Source organism: Dermacentor silvarum, chromosome 5, assembly GCF_013339745.2.
Source record: "Dermacentor silvarum isolate Dsil-2018 chromosome 5, BIME_Dsil_1.4, whole genome shotgun sequence".
Lineage (NCBI taxonomy): Eukaryota > Metazoa > Arthropoda > Arachnida > Ixodida > Ixodidae > Dermacentor > Dermacentor silvarum.
Genome location: NC_051158.1, coordinates 81,404,554 through 81,420,865, shown reverse-complemented (window position 1 = coordinate 81,420,865; position 16,312 = coordinate 81,404,554). Strand labels below are relative to the sequence as shown.

Genomic DNA, 16,312 nt, shown 5'->3' with positions numbered 1-16,312 from the left:
CTTTTCCCCGAGTCTCTCCACACGCGCCTTCCCTCAATGCTTGCCCTCTCAGTTTAGTTTTCTGATTGCGGCGATCACGCTGCACAGTAATGCGATTGATGCGATATCAAAAATTCATGATCACCGCTATTGAGGGACTGCGCACTACGACCAAGAGCAACTGTCATGGCACCGTCGCGAGTCAAAAAAAAAAAAAAAGAGAGAGAGAGAGAAAAAGAAAAGGCGCAGCTGGCAGCGCATGGACGCTCACACACGTTTCCACAGAAACGGTGCCATCACAACAATGTGACTCTGCTCCACCAACAAGGAGAGGTGGAGAAGACCTAGACCTCCTGAACAGCCCTCGTTCCGGCGGCTAGAGAAAAGAATGTCACTACCTTTAGTTGTATTCACGGGGCTTAATTGAGTGCGGCTGTTTGCGGCAACATTTTTAGATTACTTTCAGTTTGAGAGCTACGGCTCATGAAGCGCCGCCTTTTCTTTTTCCTGCACTGTTTGCCCGACTGCCCCTGCTCGTCACATTCACTGTCGCCATCTGGTCGACGCAGCTCGAGTGGTTTTGCCCGTGTATGTCTAAAGCATCTTGCAAAAAATGACATTAGATTTCACAAATATTGTAAACAATGCAGTTTCAGTTTCTTGGATAGGAGGTCCCATTTTCGGGAATACTTTTATAGGAGGTGTTAGACAAGTGGGAAGAGAAAAACACTGGATGTGCAACACGTATGGCCACTTTTAAATGCCAGACGCTGAATTTCGCAAGGATGTTGTAACTGCTCCTATTTGCAATAGGCAACAGGCATGTTGTTGAGAGAGTCAAATGATGAAGCAGAAGTTATCAAACTCAAAATGAGGCAACTTGTCATTTTCATGCACCTAAGGATCCTATGGTTGAATATGTACTCTCAAAGTTTGATCTCAATGCTTCGTCCCACTTTTAACTCTGCAAGGCGTGGCAAAAAGACCGCAAGAAACAAACTTGAGAGACAGAAAGGTTTGTTTATGAGATCACTCCGCGGCGAAACACAACTCCTCAAGGTGTTCCCTCAACTAAGGTGAGGTCAATGTATGCGTACCTTGAACGTTGGCAACACTCTCGACTCGGACCTGAGAGAGCTTGTATTTCCGCAGCTCCATACGAATGCACTGTACCTGCAATGACAAAAGACCCCCCCCCCCCCCCCCTCCATTTCTCATCCCACTAGCCAGAACCTGAAAGTCAGTAAACAACCAACTGCCCTGCTTTGCATGTCACTTCTCATGCCCACAATACTGTCATGGGAAAATAAGTGGTAGGAGTGTGTTCACACAGGTACTGCATGCAAGGTAGAAGTGGCACAGTGGCATACAATATGGTGACATGTGCCACTTCGATAATAATTTTCATCATCACACCTTAATTCCTGCAAAATATTAACAGTCATGTGGCAATATCTTGTCACAGGTGTCACAGGAAATCTTGGCGTTCGACAAGTCAGCCAGGTACTGCGCACCACCATAATTATCCCGCAAAGGCCAATATTGGCAGTTATACAGTTGAACTTCAATATAACGAAGTCTGTAAAGTCGGCAATTTGCTTTTTTGCATAGAATTTTCGTTACGTTGAAATTAGAGCGTTTCTGCAAATAAGTATAGTATAGCCGATAGATTTTTCTTACATGAAAGGGGCCGCAATACGGTCAACTTCTGAAAAATTGGGCTCTCCGAAAAAACGAATGCATGCCTTTTACTGCCCCCAAGGGCTCAAATCGCCATAGGCACGTCCGAAATAGCTCCGAAGGCCTGCTAGTACACTAATTAGGCGTATCGGTGCTCGTACTGTGACAAGAGATGGCACGAAGGAATACCGAGACGGGAAATGAAAACTTCCGCAGATGCAGATGGTGAAATGGTTAAATTACAAGTGGCTGCTTGTAAAGGTACACCTCAAATTGCGCGGAGGAGCAGCGTCGTGTTCCATATGAAGTCTGAGTGCGATAAAATCCTACTGCACCACGCACGCTGTAGCTTTGGGTGCGAGTGAAAGCGTGTGAGGGTGTGCACATGATGCCACGCCAACTGAACATGGCCACTCTTTGCACACGAGGCAGATAGATTACAGCTAAAGCAGCGCTCAATCACGCTGACAGCCACGCACGCTGCCACGGTCGCGCTAAACAAGGAGACGCGATGACACAGGTACAGTTAAACCTGGATATAACGAAATTGACAAATTCCCGAAAAACTTCGTTATAAAGAGGATTTCGTTATATGCAGGTTCGGTACGAAAATTCGAAAAAGAAACACCGTATGTACTATCGCCCAAGATTTACTCCCAATACACTAAAGTTGCGGTGAAGAAAAAAAGTCCCAGTTTAGCCCGAAAGGCGAAGCACCGATTGCAACAGCAAATTAGCAGACAGCTATACGAAGTAAGGATAGTACAGTCAAACCTCGTTAATACGTACACGCTTAAGGCGTAATTGAGGTTTAAACGTAGTCGCGAAGATTCCCCCACCCAGCCCCCATTGAACCCTTGTATTGGCTGACCGCTTAAGCCGTAGTCGCTCATTGCCCACCAAACGGTTAGTGCGAACTATTTTCCTTGTTCTAAACGCACCGGCAAAATCTCATGTGCGCAGACGTTCGATTCCCGAGTTGCGACGCCCCGACGACAGTCGCCAGCGATAGTGAACTTACAAGATAGCCACCATGACGTATTTCCTGCTCGTACAGCCGTTGCCGATTGCCGCGCACAAAAGCATGGCCTTCGAGATAAGTTCCCGGTAACGCGGAGAAGCTGCCGGTAAGGGGTGCGAATTCGCTGTCGCCGTCGGAGTAGTAACCGCGCAGAAGCACATTTTATTGCGAAGCGCATTTGTGCGTTACCGTGGGCGTCGCTTTGAGGTTCCGTGTAAAGTCCAAACACGGTAACATCGTCGCCGCGCGCAGTACGCTGTGTGCGCGAGTGAAAGCTTGGGCGGTGGAAGCGCGCTTTCGAGCTAGGCACAGCGGGGGAGGGGAGAATGGGAGGCGTTTACTTCGGCGGCGGCGGCCGCCGTATCCTGAAAGCGATCTGCGATGTGGAAAAAGTGTGCGCCCGCGCGGGCTTATCTTCAAAGGGAACTGCAGACAAGGTCAACATCTTGCGTTTCTTCGTCGAAGCACTCATCCTTGGAATGTCACACCAGGCACTGGATGCGTAGACGCGTGTCGTTTCGCACAAGCGCGAGGCGTACTTTTTTCATACTTTTCTGTAAAGGGCTTAACTCTACAGTGCAAAGCAATAGGGCTGATTTTTTCAAAGCATTGCGGTTTAGGGACAGTGGAGGCAAAATAGACTTTAGGCGGGTAGAAATAACCAAACGGAGGTTATCTGATTGGAGGCTAAAATCAAGGCAAGGGTGAAATTTCACCCTCCACAAAGAACAAAATACGTTAATAGTCACGGCTAGGTGGCGTGTGCCACCGCCCGATTTAAAGGGTTCAGCCTCATCCATCCATCATCTACAGCGCCCCCAATGTGGAAATGTCAAGCAGCGCGGGCGCGCCGTGGCGCAGTCTCCGCTTTGTTTACATTGTTTCGCCCGCGCTCTACTTCGCTGCTCGTGCTCACGGTGCTCCGTTTTCGACGGGCGGCAGATCGTCTGCTTTCAGAACAGCGATGCAAAGATTGCAGTGCGGTTTTAAGACGGTTGCCGACGCTGACAGCTTTTTAGTGGCGGCAACCTCAAGGAAGGGGAGCGTCTGCTTCCACACGTGTGTGGTGTTGAACAAATTGTGGATGGTGATGTGACAATGAAAGCCAAGTGCGTGTCGCAGGTGTCCGACAAGATCGTGTACGACGTCGAGTTAGACATATACACCGAGTTCAATAATTTACTCACTTTTATTTCTCTACGATGCACGAAGCGGTCATGTGTGTATCCACCTTTAAGGTGGATACACACGCGAGGGCAAAATCCCGCCTGCTCCGCGGGCCAAACAGTCACGTGATCACTTGAATCCGGTGCAGCCGAGTTAGGTCGCATTCCCACAGCCGGAGCTCCGTTTGCGGAATCCGCGTGCTTAAAGTGCATTGACACGACCGGACGGAGGAGGAATTTTCGCAGCGGATGGCGTATCACGTGATGCGGGCGTCATCAAAACGTGCTGCCCTCACCTAGTCCGGCCTCCTCCGCTCGCGGTCCGGATTTAAAATGCTCGCCGGTATTTCCATCCGTCCGTTTGGCGGTCGTCTGACGTAGTAGCGTTGTCATCGTCAAATCTGTCAACATTGGACACATTGATGGCTACGATGGCGTGTTGTCGGCTTGAAGCCACGTGTGTTGTTGTTGTGCAGCAGTGACCGCACGTGCTTTTGCTGTGGTGCAGCGAGAAAGGCGAGTCATATGGTTGCGCGCGCATTTCTATTTACTCAGACCGTGCAGCCTGCGTAACCTCAACATGAGTGAGGTGCACAAGAAAACGCTAAGTGACGAGGCAACCGTCACTTTTTTGGCTCTTGTTGAGAGATTCACAGCGTTATGGAATATAGAGCACGCCGAGTATGCAAACGTGCAGCTGCGAATAAGCTTTGGCGTCGAGAGTAAGCACGCGGATTCCGCAAACGGCGCTCCGGCTGTGGGAATGCGACATAACTCGGCTGCGCCGGATTAAAGTGATCACCTGACTGTTTGGCCCGCGGAGCAGGCGGGATTTTGCCCTCGCGTGTGTATCCACCTTTAATTACTCACAACAGCCGCTTCTTTCCCACCCTTCCACATGGTTGTACTACGTGCTACAAATACATCGTCCGTTGTCAAAGCCAGGAACACTGCATGCACAGCTGTCACTGACCGGCAAGTCATTTATCGTACATATTCCGAAGCGCAGCGGTTTCAATCTGTGATGACACGTTAGTATGAATCCACCGAAGACGGGCAGTATGCATATTCCCAGATCGTTCTTCGTCCGTTGCGTGCTATAGAACGTGGTGTACGGCGTTACGTGCGCGCTCTTTTCACGCTTTTACAGCGAAACTGTTCGCCTCTAGCTGGTCGCCATTTTTCATATCCGCGTTCTTAAGCAAAACTATGGGCCGATCCCGGCAACAGTGCACGGCAGGAGCAGTGGCTCGTACCCCCGTAAGTCAGATGCTTCAGGCGGTCAGCGAACAGTGCATACATTCATCATGCCGTGTTGAAGCAGCGCACCGACCAGGACAAGGCGCAGAGACACAAGAATACACGACACTTGCTGCCGTATTCTTGTGTCTCTCCACCGTGTCCTGGTGAGTGCGCTGCTTCACTAACACGGTATGATGATTATTCACCCACTCGCCCAACTTTCCACATTAGTGCATACATTCGTTGGAATCACACGTGTAACATGCATAACAGTATACTTTCAATAAAGAACAAGCACAAAACAATCTGAACCACATAATTGATAAGGCGCACCTGACAGGGGCGTAGCCAGGGGGGGGGGGGTTCAACCCCCCCCCGAAATCCCCCCCCCCCCCCCCCACTTACCCACCTTTTGTTCCCGTCGCTTCGCGCTGACATAATTCGTGAAACCGGTGCTACTATCGCGCGCATTCGTATTGTATTTACTGTAATATTCTGAACAATTTCATTTCTTGGCGCTTCCGTTTGGGTTGGTAATTTACAGCGAATCATGTCTGCATATGGAAAAAACTGTCACGGTATTTGTCAAGGCTTTGACATTCTGTGAAGTTTTGGGCGAGAATGTGGCGGCCGCATTCTGAAGCAACAAATGCGCAACAAATGAAGCAACAAATGCGGCAGCCGCATTTTAGATGATGGCGAAAACGCTCGAGGCCCGTTTACTTAGATTTAGGTGCACGTTAAAGACCCCAGGTGATTGAAATCTCCGGTATACATTTCCGCCGCTTCCCTTCAGGTGCCGGTTAGGCCGCGCTCGCGCAGAATAGTCTGCGCGAGAAACGTCTCTTGTTTGCGATTGCGCCCCTACGGAAGGCAGGTATTTACTGTTGTGTTGTTGAATCCCAAACCAGCAATTACGGAAGGCTGGTAGTTGCTGTTTTGTTGTGGAATCCCAAACCAGCAATGTACACACGAAGGGGTTGATGACAGCAGTGAAATTCCACCGACTCGCAACAGAATGCACGAAACAGACAGCCGACAAGCATGAATTACTGCTGTGCGCAGTACAGCGTAAGTAAACTCTTGTTGCAGGCGCTGACAGTTCTCGTCGGAGTTCACGCGTCCTGAGAAATTGATTATGTGCACTATGCACTGAACAAGACCGGAGTTCATTCCTGCATCACTAGTACACCAATCAGTCGAGATTCTGTGAGGTACAAGGCCGCTTCCTGTTTGCACCGGCGTAAGTGAAGCAGAAATGAGTTGCACGCACTACTTAAAATGCGTACACATGCCATATCTATGCTGTGCGGTGAATATTCTGTACAATTCTGAATCTGTTGACGTAGAGGCAAATGACGGCTGCACGCTCGCACACAGCGGAAGACACAGCAGCCCATGCACTTGCCGCAGGAAATGCAACCCTCTCGTATGAGGGAGCAGGGCGACGAAAGCTTCGAAAAAAAAAAATGCGTTACGCGTTTTTGCGCGTATTTAAGTTTTCTAGCGCAAAGACGCAGCGAACAAGCAATTGCTATGGGAGTAGGTATAGCCCGATGAGGACGACACCATCTACGCTTAACGGAAATTAACAATTAATGATGTCTTCTCCGATCGCACGGGTCGTTTCAATGATGCGTTTTCGAAGACTGGTCCATTCAGTGGCGCGATGAGAGGCCGTTGCTCCAAAAGCCCACTGTACCTGTCGTACATACTGTATTTACTGAGCTTACTTTACTTTTTACTTAATTTCATCACACGCACACGCGAGGGGGGGGGGGGGTCCCATGTCCTTGATATACATGTATAGAGTCTGCTTAAACTACCGATATTTATTATCGATCACGTGACGTAGAGGAAAGCAGAAGCTTGCCCCCCCCCCCCCCCCGAAAAAAATTTCTGGCTACGCCCCTGGCTCCTGATAACAATGCCAAACACGTAGCGCTTCCCGCATACGTCTGCCGCTAAAATTTACTGCAGCGCAAGCTGCCGCGCCGACGGCAGCTTGCGCAGCAACATGTGGAAGTGCCAATACAACTTTAAGTTGCTCATTACGTGCTACATGAAAGTGTTTTTCTGAGCGTGAAAGAAGCCCGCGAATACACGCAAAGGTGCCGCGCGACTGGTTGCTCGAGGCACTTTGCGTGTATTCGCGGTGACCGAAATCCAGGGCTTCGCTTTGGATTTTAAAACGCAAAATTTCTTCAGCATGCACTGGCCTGTGCTGACTAACTTGTCACTACCTGTACAACAAAGGGGGACTTCACAGCATACACGACACATTTCACGTAAACGCATGCCTGCACGCACGCCGTACTCGCGTGCTTGCTCTTTATTTGGCCAAAACCAAGGGAGACGTGCATCAGAGAGAACAATACGCACAAGCTGTGCGTCCTTCCGGCACGTGCGGGTCATAGACACTTATCGGCCGGGTTCATGGAGGTGCCCGGCGGGCAGCCAAAAGCGATGGCGAAGTCGGGCATGTTTCGCAGCGGGCCGTTGACCCTGTACCACCCGGGACTGACCGGCCCGTTGGTCATCAGCTTGACCGCGAAGCGCGGGTTGAGCCGCTCGCAGTGGCTGTGCGCGTAGTACAGGAAGAAGAGCTGCTGTCCGCTCAGGTTGGGCGCTCCGGCCAGCCGGTAGTCGCCGTCGTGCGCCCCAAGCTGTCGAAGGTAGGCGTGAAACGCCGTGCGGACTGCCAACAGGTCCAGGAGGTCCGAGTCCGACGTCTTGGCCGAGTTGAAAGGCACGCGGCTCGGGTTGAAGTCGATGTCCCGGTACTGGTTCTCCAGGCAGCGCCGCAGGCGGTCGAAGTAGTGAGACTCCTCGGACGCCGGTCGCTCGAGGTCGAAGTTGATGGCCTCGTGCCACAGGAAGCGCTGTAGCTCTCGGTAGACTCGCGGGCCGACGCGCGGGAGGTGAAGGTGTGCGATGCTCGAGTCGTTGGGCATCATGAAGTCGAAGACGGGCAGCGGTATCTCCAGGTGGTCGTACGGAGGGTCGAGCGTCGCCCACGCGTTCAGGAAGCCGCCCGTCCAGGAGGTCTTGTTGCCAAAGAGGAAGTCGCGCTTCCTCTGGGCCGAAGTGCGCATCCAGAAGTAGAAAAAGTGCGGTGCTGGGTGCCGCGGGTTGTTGGTATACAGGCCGTCGGCGTACGACTCGGCGGCCTTTTGCTCGGACAGCCAGTACGGCATGAGGGCCTCCCAGTAGATGTCTTTCACCTGGTTGGTCGCGTGCTGCTTGAAGGCGTTCGTGAACATGGTGGAATTTTGGAGGTCGGTGAGAAACGTGTTCTTTAGAACGTCCAGCACGGTTCGAATCACTGAGGGACCTCCTAATAGCTCGAGGGCCCTCTTGAACGACAGGTAAAGCGGCACCACAGGCTCGTAGCGTTCCAGGAAGCGAACGCACATCTGAGCCGGGTCTAACCGCTCGGAGAACTCTGCGTAACGGGAGTAGGCCACGGAGGCGAGCGTTGACCGGAGTGTCCAGTTGCTTATCAGTGGCGTCAGCTCAAGGACGACTCTATAGGTGACGTAATTGAGTAGGTCGTGCTTCGTCAGAGCGAGGGTGCGCATTCGGTCGAAGTAATCAGTGTCCGAAAGGCGGACGCTGGTCGTCTCTGACATCGCCGAATCCGCGCCCACCGCATCTTCAAGGAACCTGTGCATGTTGACGGTGCCGAGCCTGGGCAGGTCGATCATCTGACGCGTTGAGCAGTTTTTAAGGCGTCCAGCATCTATAACGGCCCGGTTGGAGTTCAGCATTCGGCGAAGCAGAATTTCGACGGCCGTTACATTCGTCATCGCCGACTCTTCGAACGGAACGGCCGTCTTCTTCGCCATAGTCTGGAGAAGGGCCTCGTAAGCCTTGCCGACCAGACGCCCAGCGAGCTGCGGTTCCGAGCCGAGGAAGTGACGAAGCAAAAGATTGCGCGGCTGGCCGATGACAGTGCCAGTGAGACCGCGATACACGCTGAAGAGCGTCTCGAGACCAATCTCGGAAAACACCCTGCCCACTTTTGCCGACAGCGTCTGGTCGGGGATGGTGCTGTCCACCTCGTACGGCCAACCCTTGAGGTCGAGATGGCGTAGTATGGCGTCCCTCACGTTCCGGAAGAGGTTCGGCTGCGGCCGGACGCACTCGTCGATGAAAAACTTGAGCTCCGGAAACGGCGTCGCGTCCGAGCGGATCACGTTGACCAGCAGCTCGCCGAAGAGGTCGATGAGCGCGTAGTCGACCGAGAGGCGGTCGCTCTGCACGTTCGTTGGCTGCCGGTGCTGCCAGCGAACGCACGCGTGCTGGTAAAAGTCGTCGCAGGGTCTGATCTTGGGCTCCAGTTCGTCTACAAGCTTGGTGCCTTGCTCGACGCACGCCTTGCTCGTGCACTTGGAGCCTTTCAGGAGACGGTGAAGGCTCTTCCGAGGTCCTCGAGAGTGCCTGGACGCCGTTCGCCTCGCCTTGAACAAATTGCGGTCCTCCTCGGGAGACCGAAGGAGCCTGTTGCCTTCGACACCATCGGGCGACGCTTTGGGTGGTGCCGTGGCGTCGGCGCGGTCGCTGGCCCCGGACTCCGCGTTGGACACTTCGGTGCTATTCTCGAATTCTACGCCGGCGGCGGCGGCCGCATCCTTGGCGTCCTTGTTGGTGACGTCAGTGAGGATCATGGAACCGATGAGCAGCAGGCAGGCGACGGAGATGAGCAGGAAACTGATGGCTCGCACGCTGCTGCCGCCGACGGCGCTGCCGAATTCGGAGTTGGGCCTGGCGCGGTCGGCGCGATTGGCGTTGCGCTGGTGCTCGTCCGCCGGATCTGGCTGGTCGGCGGCGATGCGCACGAACGGCTCCTCCTGGACCGAGTCGTCGACGCGGCCGAGGGCGCTGGTGCTGAAGTGTTCCAGTGGGGCCCGGCTGCTTCCGCCGCCAGCTCGCACCCTGCTGATGCGCGTCAGCGAGGAGCTGACGACGATCTCGTCCTGCGGGATGTCGAAGATGAGGTGCGACTCCTCGGCCATTCCGGGCGTGTCCTCGTTCCTTCTTGTTTCCTGCGTGTCCCAGGCCTGAGGAACGACGGACGCGGTGCTGCTTCTTATTCTTCGTGTCCTCGTGCTCGCGAGCGTGGCGCATGATCACGTTGGCGAAATGGCTTTCTTTTCCTTTCTTTCATGGTATTTATAACGAAAAGAAAAACATACGAGCATGAAATATATTCAAAGCTGGAAAGCATTTGTAGCCGTATATACGAGCACACAAAGAAACCCTGTGAATACTTTATCTTCATGAATTAAAATTCACTAGGACGAGCAATTAGCAACAGGACATAACATAATTGATGATGTGGCGCAAAGGCAGCGGTTGCCAAAGTGCGCCGAAACTACGGGTTTATCGAAAACTAGGATTATTGAACTAGCCTAAAATAAATAGATTGATAAGCAATGGCCATCAAATAAACTCCAAATGGCCTGTCTACAAGTACAGACGCGGAATTAAAAACATAAGATGAGGTTTTAGAGGTACCTTATTAGACGTTGGGCATTGTAAAACAAACACGAGTGAAATGTTTTAAGTTAGTGCACATTTTATCGTTCAATGAGAAGCAGACAACACAGGTAAAAGGGAAAAGTTATGGTTGATCCCTCTTTCATAGGAATTGGTAGAACACGAAAGCGAAACGTGTCTTCACAGAAGCTGTTGCATGTTTGCTTCATGAACTCACGGTCCGCTCCAGCGAAAGGCGCACGATTTGCGGGACGGTGACCATGTTGCATGCTTGCTTCTCTTGCGGCGTCCTATTGGCGATTGGAGTTGAAACGCGCCAGGCGTCTCAGCGCGCTGACTTGGCCGCGAGAAATTGATAAGGGCGTTCTAAGCCGCGTGTCGGTGCATGCGGCCGTGGCGTAATTATTTCAATGTCGGGCTAGAGGTCGTGGGTTTGAATCCCGCCGTCTGACACTTTTAATAATGTTTATTTTATTATCTATTACACTGTACTTCGTTGAAAATGACGAGTTTACAAAGTCACGAAGCCGTTTACATGGATCCTTTATTCCATGGCTACACCGCGTTGGACCCTCCGCTGTGCTCTGACTACCGAAGCGCTCCCGGTCGGCGCTCGTTAGTGTCACAATGCAGTGCTTCTCTTCACCGCTCCTAGATGGCGACTATCACATCAGTTACATCTAGGGAGCCTACATGCAAGCGCTGTTTAAAACAGCGCTTGCATGTAGGCTCCCTAGTTACATCCGTTGCCGAAAACCAGTCGTGAAACCCGGGATAAAACACTTTCGTGTTAAAAAGGTCATCGCCCACCGGACAGTAGCTCCCTCCACTTTGATGATTTCTGCAGATTTTCCAGAGGTAGAAGCGTGTAGTTTCGTTTTTCAAAACAGGAGAGAAAATGGCATGTGTAACATAGAGACGCTAATAGAACAGTGTGAGAATCTGCAGAGGCAGCAGCAACAACAGCTACAAGCGGTAGAAGTAGTAGTAGATTAATTTTATTAAAAGAATAATCAGAGTTCTTGTGGGTGTCCCCCGAAAGGCATCGCTAATGGTCGGCGCCGCTAGTCCAGGGTTCCACCGGCTCTTGCCATCTTCTCCGCTCTCTGGATCAGCTTGAGCTGGTCGTCTAGGGGCGAGCTGGACAGCAGTGCCTCCCATTGCTCCCTTGTGGTGTTCGTGTCGTGGTGTTATGTGTTGTGTAGCGTATACACTGCCACGTAATGTGGTATAGGGTTGGTGTGGCCACGCACCACGAACATTCGTCCCTGTAGATTGTGGGGAACATGCAACGCCTGGAGCAGGTTGATGGACCGAAAGTCCTTTATATAAAAAAGAGATACAAGATCTCTGTCTTGGGAAGACTGGGCGTTATCAGAATGGCAGTTCCTTTACACGATCCAAGCATAGCGTCATACTCCAGGTCTGCTCAACGATACTTTCTCGTGCACAGGTGATTCGATAAATTCTTTGAGAAGAGCAGTTTCTTTTCATTTTCAGTGTTATCTATGTTTCCATGGCCTGTTAATGCTTGCGTTGGTCTTGTGTATAGGTTGCAACTAAAGCTGTTCTAATAGCAAACATTTTGGATCAAATTGAAAAAGAACACGCGAGAAAAACGGTCTTTGAATTTCTAATTGAATATCGAATGCTCCAAATTTCTAAAAATCTAAAATGAAAACTTCCGGGGAGTCGGTTCGGCAACAAAAGGCTTGTATAAGTTATTTAATACATGTAACACCGTTAACAACTCGATGTCAGGCCATTTCGAAAGTACGATAATATCTGGTGCACGAAGACAATGACAGCAATAAAAAAAAACGAAACAAAAAGGAGCAGTACGTTTCAGATTCATGTAGTAGAGTGCATAATCCACGTTGAAGAAACTAAGGCCAATACTACAGCACCGCACATTGTTTAGACGAATCCAAACATAATGAGATGGGCCAAATAACAAATTTCTTTGCCTAAATCAAGACAGCAAATTGGCAGGCTGTCTAAGGCGAGACATACTTGCCCAACAGCAGGTAGCTATTGTGCATAATTGACACATGTGCGCGTTCAGGAACTAGATTGTCTGCGAAACAACCGCGGCTCTTCGGCACCAGAATTCTTCATCTGATTTTGCATCAGTCCTGCTCCATGTAAACTGCAAAAACAGTTTTCCTTTCCTTCCTTTCCTTTTCCTTCCTGTCGAATATTCGACAACTTCGAATAGCGAATTCCCGAATTGATTACCAATCGAAGAGTAAATACTATTTTACCCGTATTGAAAACTTTGAATATTCGCACAAGCCTAGTACTTCTGTCTCGATTTTCGTTCTTATCTATGCATCTTTTCTGTTAGTGTTTCGTAATTATTATATTTTTTTTCTGCTTTTCTTACAGCGGGCTGTTTATGTGGTCAAGCTTCCCATGTTTTACATCCAAAAAACAAAAACATAAATTCTGGGTTTTAGGGGCCAGAACCACGACCTGGTTTTGAGGCACCTTATAGGAGGGGACTCCGGATTAGTTTGGAACACCGGGGATTTTTAACGTGCACCCCGCACACGGGCGTTATTGCATTTAGATGTTGGATACCTAATGAAGAAGACTTACCTGGTGAAAATAGCGTTTGATGAGCCCCACCATACACCGCTCTGAGCAGGCCGTTTTGGTTCTCATGTATGACAAATATACGTTGCGTTACAATCCGTGAGCAGTGAGTAAATTGGGTAATCTGTTTCTTTCGGGAATGATCATAGAAATCACTCCTATACCAGATAATATACAGAAAAGCGCAGTCGAGGACTGCAAGGGATTACGTGGTGTGATTAGGACAGGAAATTAGCGGGCCGCTTAGGATGCTGTCGAAGCACGCAAGATATGTTGGCAAGGTCAAGTTGGCAGTTGCTGCTGACGATTACCTAAATTCCTTCCATTTGGACGTCTGACTCGTTGTACTCAACAGGTACTTTTTCTTTAACCCTTATGACCTGTGATTGATTGTACTTGTCTAAAACACTCTGACTAAATGACTTAGGCAACGGCATCGCGATGGTATAACACAGTATTTGGATTCGTCGGTCGGTTTGCTACGGCGTGCGCACGTCCGCGCAGCCCGGGGTGGTTGCGTGCCGAAGGCGACAAATTTAAACAAAAGTGGAGAGCCTTGCGATACAACAGCATTGCTTGGCTCTATGGAGCACATTTCTTTAGTTTAAAGTGCAGGATTCTTCCATGAGGGGCAACTGCCGAGTGAAAATTCATCCCCGATAGCTTGCTTCTGTACGTGCTGAGGAAAATGTCCTAGGGCTGATCCATCCAGCCGTCAAACGCCCCGTCCTCGTGCCCGCACCGGCGTTCCTCAAAAATGGGACGCCGATAACGTTAAGAGCGTCGGACAACGTCACTGGCAGGCCATTTTTGAGGAAAAACCGGGAAGGAAACGTTGCCTCATGATGGACGCCGGTGCCGTGACGGTGACTGGGCGTTTGGCGGCTGTGTGCATCAGGTCTTGCAGTAAAATCAGTTACGCACCCGAGTGGAAACATCACAGAAGTCTTCTTGCTTTTTCTGCTTTAACAAACGTCTTATGGCGACAGCAGTTCATTGTTACGCTGACGACGACCGTTTTCCTCATTGGCATGTTTTTGTCGTCGTCAGGCAGCCTGTTTATCCCCAACTTCACCACCACCGCAGGGTGAAGAAAAATAAGCCTTTCTCTCCAAACTACTGCCTCTGCAATTCGAACCCATGTCGCTGCAGCAACCTGCACTAGGGCGCACTAGTCGCTGAGCTATCGCACAACCTTGTTTTCTTGGTTACCGAGAAGCAAAACCGAAGTACTCACACTAGACACATTATAAATCAATGATCAGACAAATTTAGGCACATATCGCCATCATCTTTAGCAGCCTATTTTTATGTCCACTGCAGGACGAAGGCCTCTCACTACGATCTCCAGTTACCCCCGTCTTGCGCTAGCTGATTCCAACTAATGCCGGCACATTTCCTAACTTCATCATCCCACCTAAGTTTTCTGCCGTCCTAGACTGCGTTTCCCTTCTCTTGGTACCCATTCTGTAACTCTAATGGTCCATCGGTTATCCACCCTACGCATTACATGGGCTTTCCAGCTCCATTTTTTTTCTCCTAATGTCAACTAGAATATCTGCTATCCCCGTTTGCTCTCTGATCCTCACCACTCTCTCCCTGTCTCTTAACGTTAGGGCTAACATTTTTCGTTCCATCGCTCTTTGTGCGATCCTTAAATGCAATGATTGCACTCTTTTCTTTTCAACGACAGTAATAAGCTCCCAGTCAGGATTTCGCAATGCCTGCCGTATATATGCACTCCAACCCAATTTTATTCTTCTGTAAATTTCTTTCTCATGATCAGGGTCCCCTGTGAGTAATGGACCCTGATAAACGTACTCCTTTACAGACTCTAGAAGCTGACTGGCGATCCTGAATTTTTGTTCCCTTGCCAGGCTATTGAACATTAGCTTTGTCTACTGCATATTAGTCTTCAACCTCACTCTTACACTTCCTCGGTTAAGGTCCTCAACCATTTGTTGTAATTCGTCCCCATTGTTGCTGAGTAGGACAATGTCATCTGCAAACCGAAGGTTGCTGAGATATTCGCTGTTGATCCTCACTCCTAAGCCTTCCCAGTCTAAGAGCTTGAATACTTCTAAGCATGCAGTGAATAGCATTGAAGGAATTGTGTCTCCTCGCCTGACCCCTTTCTTGATAGGTAACTTTCTACTTTTCTTGTGAAGAACCAAGGTAGCTATGGAATCTTTGTAGATATTTGTGAAGATATTAACGTATGCCTCCTATACTCTTTAATTACCCAATGTCTCTATGACTACTGGTATCTCTACTGAATGAAATGCTTTTTCATAATCTGTGAAAGCCATATACAGAGGTTGTTTGTACTCTGCAGATTTTTCGATTACCTGATTGGTGACATGGATATGACCCATCGTAGAATATCCCTTCCTGAAGCCAACCTGTCCTCTTGGTTGGCTGAAGTCAAGTGCTGCCCTGATTCTATTGGACATTATCTTGGTGAATATTTTATGCAATACTGAAAGCAAGCTAATGGGTCTATAATTCTTCAATTATTTAACGTCTCCCTTCTTATGGATAAGTATAACGTTGGCGTTCTTCCAGCTCTCTGGTACATTTGAAGTTGTGAGGCATTGCGTATAAAGGGCCGCAAGCTTTTCAAGGATGATATCTCCTCCATCTTTGATTAAATCTACTGTTATTCCATCTTCTCCACCCGCTTTTCCCCTGGTCATGTCTTTCAAGGCCCTTCTAACTTCACAGCTAGTTATAGAAGGAGCTTCTGTACCCTGTTCATGACTACTTCGAATGAAAGTAGCTTGGCTGCTCTGGGTACTGTACAGGTCAGTATAGAATTTTCCTGCTGCGTTTACTATGTCATCTAAATTGCTGATGATATTACCCTGCTTATCTTTCAGGGTATACATCTTGACTTGTCCTATGTCAAGCTTTCTTCTCACTGATTTCATGCTGCGCCCATTTTCTTACGTCTTGCTCAATCTTTTCCACGTTATAATTTTGAATATCCCTTACTTTCTTTTTGTTGATCAGTTTTTACAGTTCAGCGAATTCTATCTGACCTCTTGAGTTTGACACTCATGCTTGGTCGTTTTTTTATTAGGTCCTTTGTTACTTGGGAAAGCTTACCTACTGGTCGCCTTGG

General features: G+C 49.7%; 1 protein-coding gene across 1 annotated transcript; it reads right to left on the bottom strand.

Moving 5' to 3' along the window:
- Nucleotides 1-7,499: 7,499 nt before the first annotated feature.
- On the bottom strand, nucleotides 7,500-10,106 carry LOC119454200 (membrane metallo-endopeptidase-like 1). The gene has a single exon (XM_037716187.1). It carries the CDS (start codon nucleotides 10,104-10,106, stop codon nucleotides 7,500-7,502), a length of 2,607 nt encoding a protein of 868 aa, XP_037572115.1.
- Between the last annotated feature and the right edge of the window lie 6,206 nt (nucleotides 10,107-16,312).